This window comes from Eretmochelys imbricata, chromosome 1 (assembly GCF_965152235.1).
Source record: "Eretmochelys imbricata isolate rEreImb1 chromosome 1, rEreImb1.hap1, whole genome shotgun sequence".
Classification (NCBI taxonomy): Eukaryota; Metazoa; Chordata; order Testudines; family Cheloniidae; genus Eretmochelys; species Eretmochelys imbricata.
Window position 1 is genome coordinate 227,521,177 of NC_135572.1, and position 26,908 is coordinate 227,548,084.

General features: G+C 42.2%; 1 protein-coding gene across 5 annotated transcripts in view; it reads right to left on the reverse strand.

Moving 5' to 3' along the window:
* CCND2 (cyclin D2) overlaps positions 1-26,574 on the reverse strand; it is a 55,807-nt gene extending 29,233 nt beyond the window's left edge. The window contains exons 1-6 of one of the 5 annotated variants that reach the window (XM_077825192.1): positions 26,391-26,574; positions 25,541-25,761; positions 23,876-24,091; positions 20,667-20,826; positions 5,832-5,980; positions 4,205-4,639 (exon numbers count right to left, since the gene is read on the reverse strand). In XM_077825192.1, coding sequence (XP_077681318.1) covers positions 4,631-4,639; positions 5,832-5,980; positions 20,667-20,826; positions 23,876-24,091; positions 25,541-25,735 — 729 coding nt within the window. In that variant the 5' untranslated portion in view covers positions 25,736-25,761; positions 26,391-26,574 and the 3' untranslated portion in view covers positions 4,205-4,630. Of the gene's footprint in view, positions 1-4,204; positions 4,640-5,831; positions 5,981-20,666; positions 20,827-23,875; positions 24,092-24,856; positions 24,907-25,109; positions 25,307-25,540; positions 25,915-26,390 lie in introns of those variants that run through there. The other 4 variants (XM_077825176.1, XM_077825183.1, XM_077825203.1 and 1 more) reach the window with 4 other exon arrangements.
* Between the last annotated feature and the right edge of the window lie 334 nt (positions 26,575-26,908).

Below are 26,908 nucleotides of genomic sequence, written 5' to 3' on the forward strand. Positions count from 1 at the left end.
TATCTATTTAAATTATCATAGTGCTTAGGAGCCATAGTCATGGCTGGGACCCCATTGTGCTAAGTGCTATACAAACATAGAACGGAAAGACCATCTCTGCCCCAAAGAACTTGCAATATAAGAAGGATCTTTTACCATATGATGATGCTCCTGGAGCCTAAAAGTCCTCCGTTCTTCCCTCCTCCCCGCCCCTTTTGAAAAACAGGGCAGTTCACATAGAAAAGCTGAAGTTATTGTAACATTACAGTTACAGGTTTAAGTGATCACAAATCAGGAACTGAGAGCAAACTATGGTTGTATGGACAACTTTAACTCTGCCCCACTGCAGGACATTACGGTAGTCTTTACCCTTTACTAATGCAGCTTGATACTAACCCTTAAACAATGCAAAGATAGTACATTTTTTCTACAATAACAGATATGCATTATAGGCTGTGGTGGTAGAATCACCTACTAAGGTTGCTTAACGCTTCCCATTACAAAACTCTGTTTTCAGTTGCTTATAACTTTGCCAGACATTAATCGTTTGGGCTTAAATTGACATACTGGGTGTATGGAAAACTTCAGCCAAAACAGTTCAGCCACTTCTGAGAATGACGGCAGGGAAAAATACACTGTTTTGCTCATGTTCTAAAACTCTAGGGACCTTTTCTTTGAAAAGCTTTAGCAACCACATGCTTTGGAATAGGGACTGGCAATTTGGTAAGAGGATGGCCTCTCTGTCAGGAGTGTGCCCACCCAAATTAGGCCAATTTATAACTCTTTGTAAAAAAATCACCATTTGCACATGCTCAGTAGAGACTTCTTAGATTTTTAGCAGCTAAATTCCCCCAAAGAGTCCATCCACACTGAGCATGCTCCAGCCAGGGGCTGAACAGGACCTTCCTTACAGCTGCAACTCTGGGCTGCTGCAACTGTGCCGGGTTCAGGTCCCGTCATCTAAAGTGAAAGCAGTGAGCCTGTCTCTCCTATGCCCTTACTGAGGCCCCTGCTGGGTCCAGGCAGTGCACAGAAGGAAGTTGCCAGATTCAAATGCAGTGTGGGTGGGAGAAAGGGTACAGTGGGAAATGGAGCCAGGGAAGGTGGAGAGGCTGGGACTGGTAATTAAAGTCTGTATTTTAATGTATATGCATAAGGGACGCAAATTAAGGTTGCATAGGCAACCTTAATTTTGAGTGCTTGACTCTGAAACCTTAATAATATTTTTAACTCTCTCTTCCCCACCCATGGATTCTCATTCCACTCCCATTCTCCTCACCTGTCCAGTTCCAGTCTCCGCTCTTGAGAGGTTGTCATCCCAGCCCCAGTCTCACTCCTCCAGATTCTCAGTCCCAGTCTGTCCCCCACCCCCAGTCTCCCATCCCAACCATTCCCAGTTCCTCCCACCAATCTCCCAGCTCCTTGTTCCCAGTCTCCTTGCTCACCAGTCCCTGTTTCTTGCTGGCTCCTCATCCTCTCTCCCTCACCCTGACCTCCAGTTACCTCCCTCTTGTCCAATCTTGTTGTCCACCCCCAGCATCTTGCCCCAGTCTCCCCCTGTTCCCAGTCCCAATTTCCTACCTGGCTCCTAGTCCTAGTCTCCTTGCCCAGCCTCCTCAGTTTTCTCCTACCCCAACTCCCAGTTCCCAGTTTCTCTCACCTCCACTGCTAGCCTTTAGTCCCAATCTCCCCGCCAGGCTCCTTGTCCCAATAAACTCCTCTACCCTCCGCAAATCTGGTTATTGTCCTCTCTGCATTTGAATCAGGCAGCTTCTTCAGCAACGCTGCCTGGGCCCAGAATGGGGGTGGGGGTAGTCAATGAGAGCACAGGAGAGACAGCTCCCTGCTGTCAGTTCAGGTGCCAGGACTTGGACCCATCCTGCCCTGCAGCAGTCCAGAGCATGGAAAATTACAGCCTAAATAGTTAAAGTTTGGCAATTTTACAAGCAACTAAAAATAGGGTCTTATAACAGGAAATGTCAGGCAACTTTAATAATAGGTGGCACTACTGTAGGGAACCACATGCATTAAAACATACATTGACAATGTCAACTGAAAAAGATGCATAGAACCTCCCTAAGCCACCAGAGTAAGCCAAACCTTCCCCTCCCTCTCAGGCTTGGTCTTGGGTATACCCTGCAACATGCCCTGAAAATCAATTAATTTGGGCTCTGTGCGAATAAGGGGAAAGGAAACTCCACAGAAAAGGACACTTCACTGTGCCCTTTCTCCAGCCAGCAAAAAGGCACATGGGGAGATTCAGCCTCTAAGGCAGCCAGAATTCCAAGGCAAGCAGGGCTTTCTAGGTGAAATGCCAATACTTTGAATTACATCTGGAAATAAATAAAAATGATACAACAATGTAGCCTGCACTAGTGGGGTTTCTGATTGTTTTTCAAGGGTAGAGTGAACCGCAATAACCAGTCTGGAGGTGACTAGGAATAGATTACTGTAGCAAGGGCTACATCAGAAAGGAATGGTCACTATCTCTTTGCTTGCAACAGTGAAAAACATGCTCTTTCCTCATATCTAGGAATCCAGGAGCAGCTAAAGGTTCTGCAGCACCCCTACAACTGCAAACCTTGTTAACCCCTACAGGGTGAGTACTGCCCCTCCATCCAGGGAATAGATATCCCCTCTATACAATCCTACCAACATTTCTCCCATTCTACTAGTGTCATTTCTGTCCTATCCAGAATGAGCTTTAGCCAACTAGCAATCTTCCAAGCCACAATCTTGGCTAGACGCTAGGTCTGCAATGTCTGGGACAGATGAAAAGGAGACACAGAGCTGAATATTGTCAGCATACTGATTCCACTGCAACCCAAACCTCCCATCCATGCTAAACAAGAGGAATGATGGAAAAGATCTCCATGGCATCCTGCGCAAGAGAAACCTTACAGCAGATGAGCAACTGCCCAACACAGGACTCATTGAGAAAGAAGAACAGAGCCACTCAAAAACAAACCCATCTAACGTTACCAGGGCCCACAGACACATCAGCAATATATCCGGGGCTCTTTCCCTCCTTTGACGAACACTCATTACTATGGAAACAATATCCAGAGCCTAGATGGAGTTCAGTGATAACTGAAAATGTAGTCCTGTGACAGCCTAGGCAGCAGCCTGACGCCTCTCTTCCACTAAGTGTCACCAGGGAAAAAGCTCTGAACGCGGATGAAGACTCCAGTTCTAAGATATAGGGCTTGGTGGCTGCACTTGTTTCTGTTCCCAGAGAAAATACTTCAAAAATATGATGGGGGAATTTTTAAAGGCACGAAGAACAGTGAAGTGCTCAAACTTCCACTGAATGTCAATGGGAGCCAGTGCCTTCCTTAGAAAAGTTCCCCCTAACCTTTTAAAACGATTCCTTCTCCATGGAAAGGATAAGCAAAGACATGACAGGAAATGTAAACAGACAGGACCTAATCCCAATCCTAAAAAATGCTCACTGCATACAACTACAAATAAAGTTGGGAGAAGTAGAAAAGTATTACTGTAATCCTTTTAAAGAGCACAGGAACTGCAATAGCGAATCAGATCCATGGTCCAATATCCTGTCTCTAACATTACCAGATGCTTCGAGGGAAACTACAAAAAGCCCCACAGTAGGTAGATATGGGATAATGTATCCCCCATGAAGGCCTCATCTTAATCCCTATTAGTTACAGTTTGTGGTAACATGACGTTTTATTTCCCTTCTGATACTATTTTTTTCCAGCACTATTACCAGGGGAGTACACACTTTGCAGCTTATGTAAGACAAACTCTCTGCATATACCAGGGGTTCCTTTTGTTCCTTCTTCGCCCCCACAAACTCCCTGTGTGCCACCCTCCCATCCCTCTCTATCTCAGGGACCACCACCCACACCCCATCCCTCCAAAAGCTCTGTGTGCCCCTTCATCCCCCCGTATGCCAAGGGCGCTGTGTGCCTCCCACTGCCCCTCCACCAAATGATAAGGGTTGTGTGTGTCCCCCATTGCTAAAGGAGCACTATATGATAATTAATTTCCACTTTTACCGGGCCATGCAGCCTAAATAACATATGTGATTTCTCTTACTGCATTATTCTGCTGCATTCTGCTATATATCACTCACACAGTCTCTTGCCCTACATGTGTCTATAATAAAGATGTACAAAAAGCAACAAATACTTTGTGTAAAAAAGTATTTCATTTCATTACTTGACCCAGTAACTGAGTGTGTGAAATTTCCACAACAACAACCACTTTCACCTAAAAAGCATGTGAAATTCAAAATGTTGCCTCTTTTCTGTGCAAAGTGGTTTCCAACTAAAAGAAATTCAAAATGTCACATTAAAAACAATGAGACACGGGGGGAAAAGTAAAAAATTCTGCCAATTTTTTTTGCAAAACTGGACCATTCTTGGAAATCAGAAATGAAATGCAAAGACTTCAATTTGCTGGTGAAAAAACAGCAGGGCTTAAACAACAATGCATCCAAAAATATAATAAATGCACATAATTATTTTGCACATCTTTTGCAAGATAAAAGAAATACAACAATTTATAGTTAATACATGTTAGGATGGCATGCTCTAAACAGATGGGCTTATGGTAGAAGAGTGTCATCTTGTCAGAAGCCAGCACGCATTTTCTTGTAGTTTGAGTGCTCGTGAAACATGCTCAATTAACAATCCTAGAAGTGAAAGTCCCATGTTTATCCACAGACGGGGTGCACCTTGGACAGCAGCAATGAAGCTCCCCCCAGCATAGCTCAGCCAAGAACTTGTGGGACCCACCTCTATGCCCAGGGTAGGTCATTCTCAGTGATCTTTTCACAGTCCTTGAACTCTCTGCTGAGACTGCCAATAAGAGTGTGGGGTTCTGGTTTGGGTGATGTACTCACTAGAAACTGACCTGAGACCACCAAAATCATTTCACATAGACCATCGAACAACTGCCAGATTCCCCTCTGTTATTTCTGAGATTTTCTCATAACCTAAGAAGCATCCTCAATGAATTTATAGTAAATGGAATAAAAAGAGAACTGACTTCTTTATCTGGATATACTGTACACAGTGCATGAAGACTTTAAATCAAGGACCTTTAAAATAGGTGCATCAATGAAAGATGAAAATAACAGATGCACCATCCATGGACAGCAAACACAGACCCACATTTGACCAGTCTTGCATTGGTCCCTGGTATCAGAGATGGAAAACTTCATTCCCGGGGGATCTCAGGGAAACCCAATGCCTTCTGTCTGCTCACATCATCACCCCTCATAAGGATGTAGGGTGCACTCTCCTCTGTGACAGGCCTGCTTTGCTGGCCACTGTTGATGGGAGTCAGGTCCAAGGCCTTCTCCCAACTCCCTCTGGGGTAACTAGCGTTCCAAGAGACACCAGCAAGGACTGCCAGATGCCCCCTTGTTGCACCCACTTCCTCTCTCCAACAAACACACCCCTTGTGCTTTCACAGAAAAGCCAGGTAGAGTGTGACTTAGGATATGTGTACATTGCAGTTAGACTCCTGCAGCTGGCCCATGCCAAATGGGATCGGGCTAAGGGGCCATTTAATTGCAATGTAGATGTTCGAGCTTGGTCTGCAGCCCGAGGTCTGGGACCCTAACCCCTAACATCACAATTAAACAGCCTCTTAGCTCAAGTCAGCTGGCATGGGCCAGATGGGGGTTTTTAACTGCAGTGTACATATACCCTGAGAGTTTTGGGCTGATTCCAAAGCTTTGTAATGGTGTCTATGAGCTCAGTTCTGCAAGTCCTCTGCCCGTGGAACTCCCATGGGCTAGCAGGATCAAGAAAATTATGTTGATCATATTTTCCACAGCTTTCTCAGCAAAGAAACAACAATGCTTTCAGGACACTTACCACATCTGTGTTTGTGATCTTGGCCAGGAGTTCCGTTAGGCTGTCACCGGACAGTGAACTTTCCCCATCATCAAGCTGAAGGCCACAGATGGCTGCTCCCACGCTTCCAGTTGCTATCATTGATGGTGGATACATGGCGAAGTTAAAATCTGCAGAAACGGACCCAAGAATTATTCCAAGCACAGACCAGCAAAGCTGTAAGACACAGAGACTACCAGCCAGAAATACTGAAGTCCTTTCTGCTCTGACTGAGCAAGAGAAGCTAGATGCAGATAGATGAGGCTTAAAGTTGACCTGCAAAAGAAAAAGAAATTGTGTTTGTGCCCTTTTTCCCTTCCTTGTGATTAGGCTTGGCAGAATTCAATTTTTATTTTTTTATAATTTCAACAGTATTTAAACACTTCTATTTTTATCTAGTTAAATTTTCAGTTGTGCATAATTATGGGTTTTATTCATTTTTTCCCAATTTCTAGTTATTTAAATTTTCAGTTGCAGGAAATTACTTGGGTGAGGAGGTCAGACAATTATTTAATAACAACAGACATTCAGATTCAAAAAGTTCAAGCTTTATAACCATTAAAACACAAATTGTCAACATCACAGGTCAAATATACAAAATAAATATCCTTAAATCAAAGTTCGCAAGCAGCATTTTTCTTACTATACATATTTGTAAATTTTGATTATTATCAATGGAAATATTTTTCGGGGGGTGAAATCGACATTTGCCAACATTTACCAATAAAAATCTATCTTCCAAACCCACTTATGATGGAAAAAGAAGGCCTAGATGGTTCTTCCTTCCCCCCTTTTTAAAAAAGAGGGAACGAGAGATTTCTGCTTGTTTTTTACATTAACAATTCAGGTCTCATCTACCCTGGATTTCTATGTATAACTGGAGAACTAGTTGGAATATGAAATCAAAAGGAATTGAAACCTAAGCAGTTGAGACAGAAGAGGTTTTCAGTGATGACTATTTGTGCTTGTTTTTACTAACACATAGGGCTGTCAAACGATTAAAAATATTAATTGCGATTAATCGTGCTGCTAAACAATAATAAAATACAATTTATTTAAATATTTGTGGATGTTTTCTACATTTTCAAATGTATTGATTTCAATTACAACACAAAATACAAAGTGTACAGTGCTCACTTTTATTTTTTATTACAAATATCTGCACTGTAAAAAACAAAAGAAATAGTATTTTTCAATTCACCTAACACAAGCACTGTCGTGCAATCTCTTTAACATGAAAGTTGAACTTAATTTTGTAAAATTATGTACAAAAAACAACTGCATTCAAAAATAAAACACAGTAAAACTTTAAAGCCTACAAGTCGAATCAGTCCTACTTCTTGTTCAGCTCCTCGCTCAGATAAACAAGTTTGTTTACATTTGCAGAAGATAATGCTGCCTGCTTCTTGTTTACAATGTCACCGGAAAGTGAGAACAGGCATTAGCATGGCACTGTTGTAGCTGGCGTCGCAAGATATTTACTTGCCAGATGCGCTAAAGATTCATATGTTCCTTCATGCTTCAACCACCATTCCAGAGGACATGCTTCCATGCTGATGAGGGGTTCTGCTCAATAACAATCCAAAGCAGTGCGGACCAATGCATGTTCTTTTTCATCATCTGAGTCAGATGCCACCAGCAGAAGGTTGATTTTCTTTTTGGTGGTTTGGTTTCTGTAGTTTCCGCATCAGAGTGTTGTTCTTTTAAGACCTCTGAAAGCATGCTCCACACTTGATCCCTCTCAGATTTTGGAAGGCACTTCAGATTCTTAAACCTTGGGTCGAGTGCTATAGCTACCTTTAGAAATTTCACATTAGTATCTTCTTTGTGTTTTGTCAAATTTGCAGTGAAAGTGTACTTAAAACGAACAACATGTGCTGGGTCATCATCTGAGACTGCTATAACATGAAATATATGGCAGAATGCGAGTAAAACAGCAGGAGACATACAGTTCTCCCCCAAGGAGTTCAGTCACAAGTTTAATTAACACATTATTTTTTTAACAAGCGTCATCAGTATGGAAGCATGTCCTCTGGAATGATGACTGAAGCATGAAGAGGCATATGAATCTTTACTGCATCTGGCACGTAAATATCTTGCGACACCAGCTACAACACTGCCATGCGAATGCTTGTTCTCACTTTCAGGTGACATTGCAATTAAGAAGTAGGCAGCATTATCTCCCATAAATGTAAACAAACTTGTTTCTCTTAGCAATTGGCTGAAGAAGAAGTAGGACTCAGTGGACTTGTAGGCTCTAAAGTTTTACATTGTTTTGTTTTTAAGTGCAGTTATGTAACAAAAAAACTAGATTTGTAAGTTGCACTTTCACAATAAAGAGATTGCATTGCAGTACTTGTATGAGGTGAATTGAAAAATACTATTTCTTTTGTTTATCATTTTTATGGTGTAAATATTTGTAATCAGAAGTAATATAAAGTGAGCACTGATCACTTTGTATTCTGTGTTGTAATTGAAATCGATATATTTGAAAATGTAGAAAAACATCCAAAATATTTAATACATTTCAATTGGTATTCTATTATTTAACAGTGCGATTAATCATGATTAATTTTTTGAGTTAATTGCGTGAGTTAACTGTGATTAATCGACAGCCCTACTAAAACATATTTAACTCAAATATGTGGTAAACTATTTGGAGAAAAGAAGTCTTTGTTAAATTTAATCATATCTCTTACCCCCCTGCCCTTCAGTCTGCCACACCTTTACAATTAAGGAGTGAGAAAGCCCATAATGCATATTTCAGACCTCTAATGAGCCATCTAGCAAAATCAAGGAAGACCGGACTGACATTCCTGATACTTTTAATAAGGAAGCAGGAAAAAGATTTTTTTAAATCTTTTCTAGAATTCTTTATATGTCAGAAAGAAACAAAAGAACACAATCCCAATTTGCTTTGTCCTTTATAAGTTACCTTTCTAAGGCTTTTTCAGCACTGATATAGTGAATGGTATATCCAAATTGCCTTTACAAACTCCTGTTTCCAGTTTATCTTAATTGCAAACCACTGCTCAAACTGAAACTTGGTTTTCAAGACTTTAGTTCAACAGTAACTTAACAAAAAACATCTTTTTGCTGGTTTTTATTCATAGGGATTGGAGGAGAGTTTAAACAAGTGGGTGGGAGGAGAAAAAGTATTGCACGTTTACAATCAACTTTTATTTTATTATTTAGAATGAGTACTCTCAAAACCCAATTAGTACATAGTGTGAAACAGATCCTTGTCAATATATTCAGTTTATTTACAAAAATAGAGACTGGCCCTGCAAACTACCATGGTGGAGATCCGAGCCAAACCTTCAGCTTGTGTAAATGGGTGTTGCCCCATTGACTCAGTGAAGCTATGCTCATTTACACCAGCTGAGGATTCGCCCTCTGGGTTTGATTCCCTGTATCAGTCCCTCACACACTGAGTTGGCTGTGACTGGAGTAGCTGTGGTGACACCATGCTCTTCTCAGGGAGGAATGCATCATTTGCTCACTAGCAATCCCTTGGGTCAATTAAAGAGGACAGGGTAAGAAGGGACTGGGAATCTGGTCGGAATACTCAGCCAGAAAGATGGTGTCTGTGACACAGCGGGGCCTCAGGAAGGAGGAAGAGAGGTGGTATGACATGGATTCCTCATAGGGCTCTATCTGGAACACAGAGGATCATTGGAGCAGGGGAAGTTGTCATCTGAAGGCCAGCCAGCCATTTCACACAAAATATGTTCTATAAAGCTCACCGCACTTTCCCTCTAGCAGCTCAGTGCACTTTACATTTTACAAACAGTAGAGAACTATGTCTCACAAAATTCCTGTGTGGCAAGTAACTATTGTTTTATCCCATTTTACAGATGGCAAAGCTGCGGCACTGAGAAATAAAATGATTCACCCACAGTTATGCAGTAAGTCAACTGGAGACCAGGAATTCCTGCCTCCAAGTCTTCAGAGCTAGACACAATGATCTTAGGTGTACCAGCATATATCTGAAGTGACTCCACTGAAGCAAATGGAATGATACGAATGAAATTCAGATCAGAGTCTAGCACGCTACTTCCTTATAAGGACTGTAAATGCACGTATTCATAATGGATCAAACCCTGAACGCCTTCCTCAGGGCCGTAACATGCAACTGAACTTCAAGGAGAGCTCCCTATTGTCTTCCACAGGGAGTTCTCCTTAAAAACGGATGGCACAAATGAAGGAACACAAGACTTGCCCACTGATGCTATAGCAGCGCTGTACTATGGGCAGATATGGTATCTTCTAAGAAGAAGTATGTGAAAGAAGGGCTACAGGGCCCCAAAATCCAATTTAAAAACAGAAATGGCTCAAAAAAATCAGGAAAATCGGTGTTTTAAAAATGTGTAAGGATTTATGTGCATGAGTGACTGTCCAGGCCCCACTCCCAGTCTAGGGAGCATATAAATGTTTATAAGATTTAAAAAGTGTGCAAAACCATATTTACACGATAGAATTAGTGCCCAAAGTCTGCTCTCATTTACACGGGTGTAAATCCACAGTACATCCATTGACTTCAATGGATTTACAAAGGTGAAGGCACACTTTGGCTCAATGGGCCTGATTCTCCTTTCATATGTACTGGTTTTACACTGATCTAGTTCCTTGGGGCTGGCTGATGTAGGCCCACTGACTGAAGTGGGTTTAATCTGGATTTACACTGGTGTAACACAGAAGTCAATGGATCTGATTTACAGCAGCTGAGGATCTAGTCCATTGAGTACACTGGAGATGCTCCTGATTTATCCCAGTGTAAATGAGAGAAGAATCAGGCCCAATCAGGCTCTTAACAAGGATATTAAAATACGATAAAGAACATAGGACAAATTCTGATATTAAGCAGATCAGTGCAAATCCAGTGTAACTCCACTGAAGTCAGTGGGGTTAGCCTAGATTTATATTAGTGTAACTTGGGATAAGAATCTGGCCCTAACTTTAAATTACCAAATTATGTCATTACTACTTATACAAATAACAGGTAGTTTATGTCTGTAATATAGTGTATCCCTGCCTTCCTCCTTTTTGAGGAAGTCACGGTGCTATAAACAAAGAAATTAAATCCTCTCCCTGAAAATCAAGTCAAATACCATTAGACATCTGACTTGTACACAGAGACGCAGAGATTCAGAGTTCAGAATGAAACTCTGTCCTTCTCTCACCCTCCCTGCAGTGCCAACAGTAGGTATTGCAGGAGCCCTCACACCTTGGAATATCATACATACTGTGCCCTATGTTTCGGCACAATGAGCTAAGTGAAGGGTGGAATCCCAGTCTTCACTCTGAATTTCCTTGCCTCCTAGGGGTTTACATCGGGCCCGTCACGTTATCTGAATGTAGTTTTTCTCATCGTTTATTTTATATCTATGAGTTATGTACTCCCAGAAACTCTCCTCCTAGGAAGCCGAATAAAGAGCCACAGTGCCCCTGCCAACTAGCACTGCTGTAGGTCTGCTTCCACGTGTGGTCGGTCACATGAGAACATTTCTATGCCCAATAACCTTGTTAGTTCCCTTAATGTCATTCATAATGCAAATGAGACAGCTCGCGAATGGCCAGAGGCCCAGAGTGACTAAAGCTCAGCATCCAGAAAGTCTTACATTGCTTCTAGCTCTACACTAACTTCCCTCCATAACAAGCACCATAAACTTGGCTATCAAAGCTACACATGCCCAGTCTTTGTTGTACAACAGGCAGCGATTTGTATCACTGGCTTCTATTTTTAGCATATTAATTAACTACTGCAACTGGTAAGGCAAGTGTCTCCAACTGAAGAGTGTGGCGCCATTGTCTGAAGTCATCACCTCATCTCGCGCTATTGAAAATCATGGCAGTGACCTTCCTGCTGATATGAATTTAACCTGACATGCCCACAAAGGAATGGGGGGCGGTGCACCAATTTTGTGCACATGGTTCTCCACATCACCCGGGACCCTATTAGCGTGGAAAGAGCTCATTCAAAGAAAAGAAGCCACATTGTGCTGGGCCACCTAGAGGGTTGAATAGAAAAGGCTGAGGAAAGGAGCAGACAGCAGAATAAAGGCTGTAATTAACATATTTCCATATTCAAGCAAAGCAATAACTACGTGAAATGTTTGTCAAGGTGCAACCAAAACATAAATATTAAGCACCATATCTGCAGGGACGCAGGACCCCCTCCAAGCCCCTCACATTCCAGCAAGAGATTTAAAACAAGCTTTTTGTACAATGTTATTTTCAACTTACACCCTCCCTCCTTCCCCTACAATTGACACTGAGCCAAATCCTGACAACATTTACTCAGTTTTTACCCAGGCAAAACCCCCATTGGGGTCAAGTCAACAGAACTGCCTTGGGGGGAAAAAAGTAAAATAAAAGGAGTAAGGACTTCAACATTTGGCCTGAAGAATACAGAGGAGTGTTTTAATTGCTTGGTCGAGATGATGACGATAGCCATATCGTGGAAATCCTATGAAAGCACTCCCTGCGTGATACCCACGTCAATGCTATGAGCCAAATTCTTCTGTCAGATGTAGGTGTGGCTCTCATGGAAGTAGTGGGAATCTAGCACATGCATCCAAGGGAAGAATTTGGCCCTAAATCTTCATAATGATTTATGCGATTGCAAAGCAAAGTACAAAAGAGGGTTAATGATGGCAAGGGCATTATTTTGAAGTGCTACAATATGTCTGAATAGCAAAAAAGTATAAAGAAAAGAAGCAGATTAGGAGAAACCACAAATGGTTTCACTTTCTATTCCCACCCAGGGCAAAATCCACATGGAGTCATATTCTACCTATCATCAGTGTATATAGGAGCTTATTCCACAAGCCCTTTAAAAACTATGGGTCTGATCCTGCAAGATACTATTGACTTTTGTGGCAACTGTCAGAGGACAGCACCTTGTAGAATCCAGGATGCAGAGCTATTCTGCTGACTCAGCTGGCATCCAGGCCCCCTGGACCTCATTACCAACCTAGGAAAATGAAAGGTTGAAAGTCTCTCTCAATCAACAGGGACATAAGGGCTGAAACAGAGACATCCTGCAAGTCTGAACAATACACAGTGTGTACGTGCACACTGTGTCAGGAGCAATGTGGGAAGCCTACCTACTTACAATTACCTTTTGTGAGTGTCCTGGTTTCAGCTTTATAATAAGGTAGATTTCATTTCTAGGATATAGTAAAGAATTTTTTCTCAGTGTTACAAATGAAGAGTCTGCAGTTCCTGTCTTGATGTAGGTAGAATTCCAACTGAAGTCACTGGAAGTTTTACCTACAACCAGGGTGGATAAAAATCAATGATTTTTAAATTTAAATCAGATTTTTTTAATTTAAATTGGATTTTTTTGAGAAAATACTTTCTGAGGAAAAAACCTATCTAAAGATATCTCATCATGGAATAGGGATCATAAATTATAATTCTACAGTATGAGACAATATATTCATGTAATGTTTAAGAAAAGTTTTGTAAATGAGTTCCAATAGTTAATTATATTTAGGGACCCAATCTTATCGGGTTCCAGGAACTTCTGTATAGATTATTTAGGTTAATCTTTCTATCTACCCAACGGGACTCAGCATCAGAGATCCTTAGTTTTGCAGTTCTCAAACTGTGGATTTCTGTCTCCAGAGATAACATGCTTGTTAACAACAAAAATGTTTTTAAATAAATAATATAGAGAGTTGGGAAATAACAGACCTCAACCCTATTGTCCCTCTGAAAATTTGTATACACAGAGTCAATCCCTTACCACTCTCTAAAAGTGCAAAGTTTTAAAACGTTCAGTGAATAGAAGATTATTGGGGGCGGAATAGATCTGGACAAGGAGAAGACGTCTGGAGTTAAATTTGAGAAGGGAGGGACAGGCGGTAGAAACAAAAGTGAAACTGTTTGAGCAGCATATTCCAGAAGTCTTGAGGTCTTTCTGAGTGTGGCCTTCATTGATTTGAGATCTACCATACATTTCTCTCACTAGAAAGGAAAACCTATAATGGCTGCAGGCCATAAAAGAGACCCAGTTTGGGAATATTTTAATGAAGTTCCTCTACCTGTGAAGAATATGTATTAAGGTTATCACAACCAACAAGAATGCACTTTTATGTAGAAATCCATGATTAAATCGAGTCTTCCTGACTAGTGATTTAAATCATGATTTAAATCAAATCTACCCTGCCTACAACAGGACTACAGAATCAGGTCAGCAATCTATCCAATTTGAAAATTATATTTACTCTCCAAAACATAAACGGGCTAAATGAATCCATCATGAAACTCCACCCAGCCAATGCTGTAACCCCAGAGACATACGTGGCCCAGTATTTGAAAAAATAAGTTTGGAGGAAACGAGAGGAGGAGTCTAAACGGTATGTTTAATTGTTCCAGGTTCTGATCCAACTTCAGTTGGACAGTATGTGTATTGTTTTCTTTATTATGCATACATGTTGTGAATTCTACTGTGTTCGTCAGTAAGTTTCTTGCTCTTGTATTTTTAGTAGACATAGCATTTATATTTTCCACGTTAACTACTTTGTTTTTAAAAGGCAAAAACAGCCCATTTCTTAGCATTTTTTAGCAATTACGTACTAGAACCACGTACAACCAAACAAAAGGCTATTAAGCAAACATGACACCGATTTAAATGCTTCATTCCTTTGTGTAGACAGGATGGACGGAGACCAAATTCTATTTGCCTTGAAGAGTCCCAGTGACTTCAGTCACTGATCACATAAATAAGACAAATTAGATATGACCCTATATTGGCTTTGATCAGAAATCCCCAAGGAAAGTCTGACGGAATATTCAAGCACCCTGAATACTAATGTTTGGAGTCAGTACCACTGCCTTTCATAGGAGATAAATGGGGAAAAGTATGTTTAACATGATCCAAGTAACGATGTATAATATGGCAGCTTAACAGAACATGCTGCTTAGCAGATCATGAGCTCTGTTTTGTGGATGGTTATTCTGCTTATTAATTATTATTATTATTCATATTATTTATTGTGTTTTGGTAGCAGTAAGGAACCCCGATCAATGATCGAGACCCACCTTCTGTTAGAACCTCTACAAATGAAAAAGCTAGCGACCAGAGCCATAATTGGTGAAAGTCAGAGCAGCCCCACTGAAATCAATAGAATTATGCCAGTTTACGCCAGGGAGGGTCTGATACAAAGGGTTAGCAGCAGAAGGATCCAGTCCTCCACTTCCCCCCAGGCATCTTCCCAGTAACAAGTCCAGCAACTCAGGTTCGGAGCTGCAGGGAGTGGGTTTGCCCCTAAATGCCACACTATGCCTCTGTATTAATTGTATTGACCAAGATATGAAAGCATTATTGTATACTCTTAATCAATTGCAACACTGTTAGTGCTGGCTAGAGTTGGGGGGAGTGGGAAAGGATTCCATATGTGGTGATATTCTATCTGCTGCGTCTTATCTGATTCTTCAGATGTAGTTATACCATATTTGGAGCCTGATTCTGTGCCCCAATGAAGCTAATGGCAAAACATTAACAGCAGCAGGACTGTGCCTTTGTTTGTTTTGCTGTGAAGCCTGATATGTTGCTATATGCCACCTTCACCTGAATTATCAAAAACCCTTCTTTGTGTCCCAGCAATGCTGTATGGCTATGCCTCTTTCAGACCCCATTATACCAGAAATAATCATGTAACCATGGCCACTTCACCCTGTATGCTTTTTTCAAAAGATTAATATCTGCAGCAAAGCGTTTATTGTATCATTGTTTTTTCCACTGATTTTAGAAAATCCAGGCTGCTGCTGAGAGTTACTGCATAGCACCATGTATTCTCTTTTGAAGGGACAGCACCTTACACAGTTCAGCACAATGGCCCTCAAAACAGGCAGAAAGAGGGAAGGCTGGGTGAAGACTGAACATAGCAGGGGTGCCCAGGGCATGTCCTGAGGCACAGATACGGCCCTCTCTCACAACAGAACAACCAAGCCACGTTCTCTTCACTGTGATCTGGGGCTCATGACTCGGCGCTCAGCATATCCAAAGCCTGGTCTGGCTGCCTCCACTTTCATCCAAATATCTGTTTACCTGGAGGCCTTGGAGTAAATGGGGCAGCACTACCTTAAAATACTGGCACTTCCTGCCTCTCATAGGCGAACATAACGTAAGGTGGGAGCCAGCAATCTGGACTCTGACAGACCTGAAAGAGGGGGGAACAAATGGAGATTTCAAGTCAACGAAATGCTGACTGTTCCTCTTTCCAGCCACAGTTTGGGATGTCCAGCACACAGCTCTGAAACGAATGCATCTTTTGGCTCCGCAAGGAGCCATTCCATGGCTTGGAGTGTGCTAGCTCCAAGCAGACAGGGTAACGCAAGTAGAAGAATAACTCCAAACTGAACTCGGGAGCCTGCAAAGGTGAAAGGATAAGCGATGATCTAGTTCCACTCTGTGGAGGGAGCATCTGGACACAGCAATCTGGCACCTATCAAAATGTACAGGACCACTGAAGAAGGGAAGTATAGATACGACAGGAAGTGATTAAGGGATGGAAAAGGATTTAAGTGGAGGCAGAGTGTCAGGGTAAGGGTGAACTCTGTGTTCAGGAGGTGGTGATAGGCAGATTTAAAGACAAGAAAGCCTTGGAAGGGAAACGAAAGTTTGGGGTCAAGGAGGACCCTGAGATTTTTGACCTCAATTTTCAGGCTAAGGTCTAGGTTACAGAGGGTGTGACCTGAGTCAGAGAGGAGGAACAAAGAGAGCTTTTTATGCTCAAGATGAGCTCCGGTTTTTCAAATAATTCAATAGCAGGATGTTATAGGGCAGCCAGCAGCAAAGAGAGGGATGTGTTCTTATGTCTGTTGCACTCATGTAAATCTGGAATAACTCCACAGACTTCATGGAGACACTCTGGATTTACGTCATGCAACTGGTTTCAGAAACAGGCTCCAGAGTCAAGACAAACAAATAGATGGGAGACAAGGAGATGAAGGATTGAGTTAAGGGGAAATATAGAAATGGGTGTCATCTATAGTATGTCATCTAAGGTTACTATCTAACCCTAGGAGGAAAAAGTTAGATAGAAAAGAGGGCAGAGTTCCTCTCCATAAGAACGGCTATACTGAGTCAGATCAACTGTCCATCTAGCCCAGTATCCTGTCTTCTGACAGTCGCCAATGCCAGACGCTTTAGGAGAATGCACAGAACAGGGCAATTAGCAAGTGATCTGTCCCCTGTCATCCAACTCCAGTATCTGGCAGTCAGAGGCTTAGGGACACCCTGAGCATGGGGTTGCATACCTGACCATCATGTCTAAGGCATTCTCCAAAGAAAGCAACCCTAATCACCCATCACAATCCAACACTCCACCACTGTCCACCCTGCACTCCCATCCAAAACTAGCTGTGGTTGCTTGCTGTGACGCCAATCCCTTTGCTGACACAAAGGATTATGGGACTGCGAACAGGACAAGAGATCACAGCTGGTCACGGCTGGAGAAAACTTGAAAACCTTAAGAGCTAGGATTCAAATTAGAGGAAGAAAGTGCAGGAGACACCAGTTTCTTACATGAGACACTCAAGAGGAGAAAGTGATTGATAGTAAAGAAAGCTGCACTGGGGTCAAACAGGAAGTGAAAAGAGAGGAATCTATGATCCACAGTCAACGGCAAGGTCATTAACCACCCACAGAGGGTCAACCTTGGTAGTGGGAAAAGGTCAAAAGCCAGGCAAAAAGTGGCTAGGGAAGGTGTACTGTGAGAGATGGTCATAGGTTGGAGGAGGCCACCGTGCTCAGAAAGGGTAAATGGCGATATAAAAGAGTAGGTTTTACCTGAACTGAGTAAGATGTTTTGTGTGAGAAAGGGAAAAGAAATCAAGTGACGATGGAGTGGTTGATGATAGCTATGAAGTAAAGAGCAAGAAAAGGTGACAAGGACTAGAGTCGGAAGAAAGTCCAACAAGAAGGAACTTTTCTTCATACACAAGAACAATAATGCTTTTGAGGAGAGAAGCTGAGAAGGGGAACTATAACAAAAATGTGGCATTTATTGTAAAACGAATAATACACTAGATTGCTAGTAAATCAAGGGGGAATGAGGCCCCCAATCTTGAAACTGTAGTGAGGCTATGTACATGTTTTTGATTCCTGAAAAGCAAATGTAATCATTTCCTCACAACAAATTGTGGCGAACGGGATGGGAGGAAAAGAAGGTACTCCACTGTCCACAGCCAGTCCCATCAGTGTGCACAGTGATAATCCACGGACTCTGAAGAGATTATATACACTACACTGGGCTTTCCATATCTCCTGACGGACAAGGAGCTCTGATCAAGCCAAGGGAATTGAATTCATGAACAGGATCCATGCACAAAAGAACACAGAAAGGGTAGGAGGAGATACAAGATAGAGGAAGGTGCAAACTGGTCATTGGCTGAGTAAAGAATAGGGTGATATACATCGATAGTTGCTTGGGAGGGAATGGAGTCAACAGACAGAGAAGTCGTTGAGAGAGAATGGAGAGGTACCCAGGCTTTAGGACACTGGTGCACAAACTACGGCTGATGGCCCTCCACGGATCTGCAGTATGAATAATTTTGAGAAGTAGGGAACTGGAGACTGAAGTCTGGTCATCTCTCTGTCACAAAGTGCCCTGATGAATGAAAAAGCTGGAGAACCACTGCTTTAGTGGATGAGTGCACCAAAGCAAAGGCAGGAACAGCTTGGTTTGAGAAGAACAAAACCCAAAGTGCCGAAGGATTGATCACTGATGGCAGAACCAAAGCTACAGCGAGGGTGTTGTAACTACTGGATGTGTGGGCAGGAGAGCCTGTGAAACACCAAGAGCTTCCAGGAGAGAAAAGAAGTCAGGGATGTTAGGATTAACCCCCTAATGCTGACACTAGAAGAGGTGAAGCCAGTATATACATAACAACCGATAAATCCTGAAGGAAAGAGTTCATCAGGCCAAAACTGGCTGATAAATGACCAAGAGTGCTCCTGCAGTCCTTAAGCATTACTCCCATTGAATTCAATGGAGTCTTGCCCGAATAAAGGGTCTGATGGCAGCAGAAGAAGGTCAGAAAGGTGTTTAAAAAACAAAAAGGATGGGTAGTTATGAGTTGAGACTTACGTCTCGTGAACACTCAAACTGAAGCTGACACAGCTACAGCGCTCAGGGGTGTAAAAAATGTTGACCGGACCCCCAGTTTAGATGTACCTATATCGATGGAAGAACGCTTCCATCAACCTAGCTACTGTCGCTTGGGGAGGTGGCGTTCCAACAGCAATGGAAAAACCCTTCTGCCAGTGTAGGCTGCATCCACGCTACGGGGCTATACCGGCATAAATGCTATATAGCGAGGCTGCTATAGTCCCCACAATGTAAACACAGCATAAAGAAAGTTGAAGTCTACATTTGACAATGTCAGCCATGGGTCTGTCACATATTGTGTGCGCGCACAGGTGTGTGTGTGTATTAGTCGTGTGTGTGTGTGTGTGTTAATCTCAATGGTTAAAAAGTTAATCAAATTTAAAGCATATACATTTATATAGTCCATAAAATTAGTATTTAAAGATTAAAATCTATACAAGTAGCAGAACTAGCCTACTGTGCAAAGGACGGTTATCAACTCTCAAATGCCATTAAATAATAGTAATTATTTATATTATGGTAGCACCTCAACTGCCCAGTCTAGACTCCACTCTGCTACATGCTGCACAAGTTCATAGGCAGAAATAATCCCTGTTCCAAAAAGCCCCGTACATTCCGTCTGTAACATGACTGATTGTCACTGAACTGTATGTAATTCTGCCTCCTCCTCAAAGAACTAATGACTAGACCTATTGTAAGCAACTGAATCTGAATCAACAACAGCATGATGCAGAATTTAATAGGGACGCTGTTAAGTAGTTTAAGGCTCAATGTCTAGGTTTTATTTTTGAAAGAAGGATTTTTACATAAATTAAAATGACTAGAAATACGTTGAAGATTTAAATAAATAAATGTAAAGACGAAATTAAATTTAATTATTTAAACATTTCCATGGTGTATGTTAAACCTAAACACAGGAGAAGCAGAAAATACGACTGTCCATAAACACAAAGTGAAAATGACTGCCTAGTTTCTTGGTTAACTTTGGAGTGAAGTAAAAAAAAGCGTTGTTTTTTTTTAAAAAGTGTCACAGACACAAAACAAATGTTGATGTTGTTTCCATTCCTTCTCCTTCCATAATCTAGTGGTATCACAAATAAGACATATGTTTACATATAATATTTCACCTTGGCAATGTCATTATAACATATATATTTGGCAATTTAAAACAAAAAATGCTCTCCCCAATTCATCTTTTTCCGTACAATACTAAAGAATGAAGTGCCTATAATAATACATGAAAACATTCAGAGAACAAGAGACTTCATAAAGAACCTGTTAACATTCCATCGCAGCTTCTGATATTATTGGATGTACCATATCTGTCCCCAGAAACCACCTATGACCAATTAAAAAATGAACAGATAAAGCAGAAAAATCAAAGGTTCTGATCCAGCATCTACTGAGCTCAATGGCAGTATTTCCATTGACTTCAATGAAAGCTGGCTACAATCAGGCCATAGTGATTTAACTCATTATTGCTGTTCTCCAGTGCAAGAATTCTGCATTAGCAAACATACGATCTCAAGGCCTGATCCTGCAGCCCTTATGTGAATAGTCCCATCGTCTTCAATGGTCCTTCCCATGTGAGCTAGGGATGTAGGACAGGGCCCTATGTATCACCATTGGCTGTAATCTATCTTTCTCAGACCACTAAAAGCAGGAAGCAGTGACTCAAAACACCTTGTCTTACCTGTGGCACAAAGGGCAATAAATGTTTGTGCATGCTTCCGGATCAAAAGCAACTTGTCTTTAGGTAGAGGCAGTTTTCTTAGAATGTGTTCAATGAAATCATGTGGAGTCACTGCTGCAAGATTCCACTTCAACTTTCCCAGCACCACCAGCTCCCACTCCTGAAGGAAGAAAAAAAAAGAAAAACCATAGGCAAGCCTGACGAAAAAGAACAAAAAGCTTACTCATTTTACTGATTGTAATTATATCACTGCTAAATTGGTTTTGCTTAAACCTTTTTTCAATATGCCTCTGAAGCTTTGAAGTTGTTGACTTTGCTTTTCCTTCATTTTTTTTTAAACACTGGAAATGTCAAGCTACACTGAAAATAATGAGGCCTGGCAGCTCCTGCCAAGATTTTACTTTTTTTGTATCCAGTTTTGAATGCCCACCCATAAACTTTATCCTGCAATTAGATATTGCCAAGGTCACTGTGGTCCTTCCCTGGTAACTTATTTTAAATGGCTATAGTGCTTAATTTATTGCCATTTAAAGCCCAGTGGATAACTATGCACGCAAATAAGCAACACATACATTTTCTTTTTCCACTGGAAAAGTTAGCAACACGGCATTTTCTCCACAATTGTTTTAGAGATGTCCTTTGCTTCACATGGTATTTCACCTATGCCACAGCAAGTTTTGCAGAAGGGAAATGCATACGACACATCCAAGAAGACTGTACGACATCTGACAATGTACCACATAGGACCCAATCCTGCATTCTTTGCACACACAAAACTCCCAGAGAAGTCACAAGAAGTTTTTAGGTGCACAAGGAATGATGGTTCAGGCCCTTAAAGTGTGGTTATACTTCTAAAAGCAGTTATATATAAAAATGGCACCTTCTCAGGCAACAGATCTGCTCCTTGGGTGCCTTCAGAGCCATGTTTCCTTCCTTTAGTCTCTAAAATAATTTTTTCATACATTTTACTGCTATCAGTCCTACAGAGGCCTCATAGATCAGAGAGAGGGAGCTGGATTCCACTCCACTTCATGCATCATCAGAATTATTAACGACATTCCATTTATAGACTCTTTAATCTCCAGGATGCATGAGCCTGCAGAAAGCCAGCAGCACTTGCAGAGCCCAGGTTGAGTTTGTAGGGCTGGCGATTGGAAAAAACATCTTTTTTACTTGTGAACTTAGTCGATCTGAACTGGCATCTGTGAGAGACAATAAACATGGAACCCCACAATGGCATTTTTACAGTCACTTTTCAGAGAAGAACCCTACTTTAATAGATAACAGCTGCACCAGAAACACTGCTATTCAGATAATACAGAACCCTTCAAAACCTGGAAATCTTCTACTAAAACGTTTCCATAAGGATAACCTGAAACCAGTCCTACATAATTTCTCAAGGAAAATCATAAAATATTTTAATAAAATGACAATTAAATTCATGAAGGACTGATCTTTCTAACACTTATTACCAGACACAAGCCCCAAGTCAGGAAAGCATCTTTATTCAGCAAAGCACTTAAGCATGTGTTTACCTTTAAGCACATGCTTAACTCCCTCTGAAATCAACCAAGTTAAGCATGTGCTTAAGCGCTTTCCTGAATTGAGGCCACAGTATTTATTGAAAATACTACTGGGTATTTATTGAAAATACTACTAGGTAGAACTACTGGGGGAACTACTAACAGTGCATTAAGCACAACAGCATTTTTGGGGCAAGGCCCTTCCTTCTAGATTGATTTTGCAACTTTTCCACAGGTGGAACTCCACTGGCTTCAATGGGTTTTTCACATAAGAAGTACTTGTGTGAATTCAGGGCCAGATCCTACAAATTAGGATCTGTGAGAATAGAACTATTTGACTGAAATATGCACTCTTATAAACAAATAATACTTAGCACGTAACACAGTACTTTATATCTTAAAAGCACTATGCAAATATTATTTAATCAGAAAGCATTTAAAAAAAAAGTAACTTTATTCAGCTCTCTCACCTTAAGATCTGAGCCTGAGCTCCTCACTGCGGAGGAGGCCCTTCTTTGCAATTACGCTTAACAGAGCTGAATTTCGATAAATTTCACCCTTATTGAAGGAGTACTTGTGGCACCTTAGAGACTAACCAATTTATTTGAGCATAAGCTTTCGTGAGTCTCTAAGGTGCCACAAGTACTCCTTTTCTTTTTGCGAATACAGACTAACACGGCTGTTACTCTGAAACCACCCTTATTGAGTTAACACTGGGAACTACATGTACAAAAAAGGCACAAATGCTACCCATGATTTTCTAAGTTATAAATTTGTCACTTGTACAGGCAATTTGTTAATTTCACAGTATGAAGCACTCCATCCTACTCTCACTAGAATCAATAGCAATATTCCCGTTGACTTCAATAGGAGCAGGATTCAACCATAAATGAAAGAAATTTAGAAACACGGCTTACTGCATCAATAGTGAAAAAAGTCTGAAAGCAAATTTTCCAAAGGGTGATAAAAATCCTCCTGCATATTTATTTTATTTGGTACCTAACCTGAATAAAGCCAAGTGACATAACATGGGTTTTTAAAAATTTCCTCAGATTGAAGACAGCTCCTTTAAAACTGAAAGCAGAAAAGAAACTACAAACAGAAGAGATTCTGGCAATGGTTCAAAGATGAGGTCATTTCCAGTTGTGCATGTCTGACACTGGATGGCAGTGCAGCACCAGAGCACCAGAAAGAAAGCACCTTTACAAAGAACCCAGCTCAGAAAGTTTCTTGCCCATTTAAACACATGTACATATATGTATGTGCATGCTATCAAAAAGAGATCTTCTGCTAACTATATATAAATCTCTTAAAAGACACAAACAGTAACCAATGCCTTCAGATTCCCTTTGAGGGCATTTGCTAACCATTGTGTTAAATAAACAGGAAAAGGACAAGGCTATTAAATATTAGGCAATTATACACAGGACATTCAAAAGGAATGGGGAGATCTCCCCCACAAACAATGATGCTATTTTCATACAGGAAACTTATCTTGATCACTTTCTATCAGTGCAGGAAAATCTTTTAACACCTTCAACTTTTCAAATATTGTTAAAAAAATTATAAAGGGGCTGAGACATGTATCATTTGCTGGGCCCTGGAAGGAGGGGGGAGGTTGACAGGACAAGCGCTGATGGTGGAGGGGGAGGGGGGGCACACTGGAGGTAGAGTGGGGCTGCTTACCAGCAGCTCTTGGGGTTTGATGGAATTGTCCGTATATATGCAAAGTTTCTCTGCAGTAAGGGGGATTGTCTCTTTCAGCTTGGAGGCCAAAAACATGCAAACTGCCCCCAGCAGCTGCAGATGGCACTTTCTGGTGGGCACCACAGCTAGAAATCTGTCCAAGTAATTCATGGCTAGGGGGAAAACCTCTTCTTCACACTTCTGCTCTTCACAGACCTGCAATCAAGGAGTGGGGGTGGGGAGGAAAGCGAGAGAGAGGGAGAGAGAATGAGTGATCACATGAAATTTACCAATGGTTCTAAATGATTTTACTTTTTTTTCTTTTTTTTTTTTTGCTAGATTGGGGGGAGGGGGCGATCTCTGGAGAGGCTGGGAAGGCTGTCAATCGGCTTTCACATTCCTTTGGTTCATTCAGTAAGAAATGAATTAAGTCACAGTGTGGGAGCCGAAAGCCCATCGAGCAGCAGCAGCCGCCTCAGACTTTGCGACCCAATTTTTTCTTGGGTGGTTTTTTTTTTTTGCCCTTTTTGGATTTCGTCATATTTTCAAAAAATAAATAAAAATATCTACACCGCCCCGGGGCCCCCTGTTTTTGGAGCGATGGCATCCCCAGGCACCCCCCTATCATTCCCGACAATTGTAAAAATTCCCCAGCGGGGTGTTCCCCCAGCCCTGGGCCCGCGATTCGGCAAGGGGGGGAGGTGGGGTGGGGAGAGCCTAGATCCTCAGCAGGAGAAAATGGTTTCAAAAAATGATCAAAAATCCAACCCAGGGGGGAAAGGGGCAAATTTCACATGAAAACCAAGAGGAGGGTCTGGGCTTCCCAGCCTGGGGGGGATGGGCGGGGAGGGGTCCCCCCAAAGCTAGATCTTAAGGGGAAATGATGGGGCCAGCGCAAGGCTGCAAAGTCTGGAGGGCTCTGGGCCCACAGCCGCCCTTGCAGGGTAAATATTGGGGAGAGGGAGGGATTCCCCGGCTCACCGGGCGCCCCAGCAGCCTCCCATCAAGCTGGGGTCCAGCCGTGCTGAGAAGGGGGTGTATTTCAGATCTCTTCTTTTTGGGGTGGGGGCGGCTCGGCGCTTCTGAGCAGAGTTGCATGCAAAGCAACATGGCGAAAAAATGGCACGTCCTGAGCACTGCATACGTGGGCACAGAAATACTTGCTGGGCAAAAATCGGGGGGGGGATCGGTCACCCCTTGTTTTTTGCACGGCATCTGGACCAGCTCCCCTCACCATAAAAGCCTCACTCGAGCAGATCCAGTAGCCTGGGGGAAGAGGAGGGTTTTCTTTTCCTTGTTTTGCAAACGACTTTTGCAACTTTCCTTCTCCCCCATTTTGCACCCCTCTTTGCAAAGCAGCAGCCCCGGAAGGGCAGTTTTCTTCACAGGTTCGCACTCAAACGACCGAGACACAACCATTTCACATCCCCGTCTGCCTCCCCCCCTCCCCCCTCAGAAAAGCACTGAATGAATTAGCAAAAACCATGATCTGGGGCAAAACACTGCAAGAAAAGAAGGGACAAAACAAACTCAGGAGCTTGCAAAAGGGTGAGTTCTGCAGCCACCACCCCGGTGCAAAGGAGCCCCCTAAAATCCCGAACCGGGAGCAAAGAGGGGAGACAGACCGATTGGGGGGGAAGCTCTGCCTCTCAATTTAATACAAACCTCCAACATCCAGGTCGCCACCATCCTCCTCATAAAGGGCTGGATGTCCTTCTGGACGCATTTGAAATAGGAACATTGGGGCAGATACCTCTCTTCTATGGTTAACAAATTGTGCAAAACGCGGTCATCATAGAGCAAGTTCGGGTCTGGCAGAGCTCTCCGCATGGGATCCACCTCGCAGCACAGCAGCTCCATGTTTCCAAAGAGATCTCCCTCTTTCTCTGATGGAAAAGTTTTTGGGGGGGGAGGAGGAGGGGAAGGAGGGGGCAAAGGAGGAGGGGTAAGTGGGTGGGCGGCAGGCTGCAGGGCTTTCCAGCTCCCTCCTGCTTCCTTGAAAGTTCTCTCTCCTCTCTCTCGCTCTCTTGATTTCTAGCCTAAAGTTGAAGCAAAAGTGACGCAACTCACTAGGGCAGGCAGTATTCTCTCTTGTTATTATGGAGAACAGCAGCTGGTCAGATGTAACATCAAACGCGTTTTTTCCCCCCTCTATAAGCTAACAAGGAACCAGGAGGCCCTTGTATAGGGCACACACACACATACACACAAAATGACAGCTTCTCTTTTTCTTCGTTACAGCGACCAAACAAAATCGCTCCAGACTTTCTGCTGCACCGGGCAATCTGGATCCATATAAGTTTTTTTTATTTTCTTTTTAATTGCTTATTGCAAGAACAGAACCGAGTGGCTCACTAAATATCAGCCTAGTTTTGTGCGTGTTAACCATGACATTTCCTTGCTCACTGGAGATCCTCCTGCTTCTTCCAGGTTAAACAGAAGGTTTCGGATACCCCTTTCCCCACACACCCTTTCTCCCTCCGTCTCCCCCCCTCCCGCCCCCAAGCCTGCTGACCTGCAACCAGGAGGAAAACTTTGCTTGCCAACTAAAGACTGAAGGCAAAACAGAGACCGTACAAAAGAAGATTCCAAAGCTGTGTGCTTGCTGATGCTTGTATATTTTGCAGAATTTTCACGCTGGTGTTTGGGGAGATCTAGCAGTGGCCACAATGCAACTTCCTCGAATATGTCTATGTATTTCTGACTAACAGCCAGAACGGTGTTAGCACTGCATGGTCACACTGATATAGCTTTCTAGGAAATATAATGGGGGTGGGGAAGCAGAGGGGCGGATTTGTCCCGCACTTGCTCTGTGACTTTCAGCCTTCAACACTGCATTTTTCCTGCTTCAGTTATTCTTACTGCTGTCCTTTATATTGCATTTTAAAAAATTGCACTAGGCAATAAATGTGATTTTCATCATGCTTGATTTGCTATGAGGATCATTCGTACCCTTGCTTTTTTTTTTTTTTTTTTTTTTTTTTTGCATCTATTATTTTAGCCATGGAGTTTAACTTTTATTCTGGGTGGTTT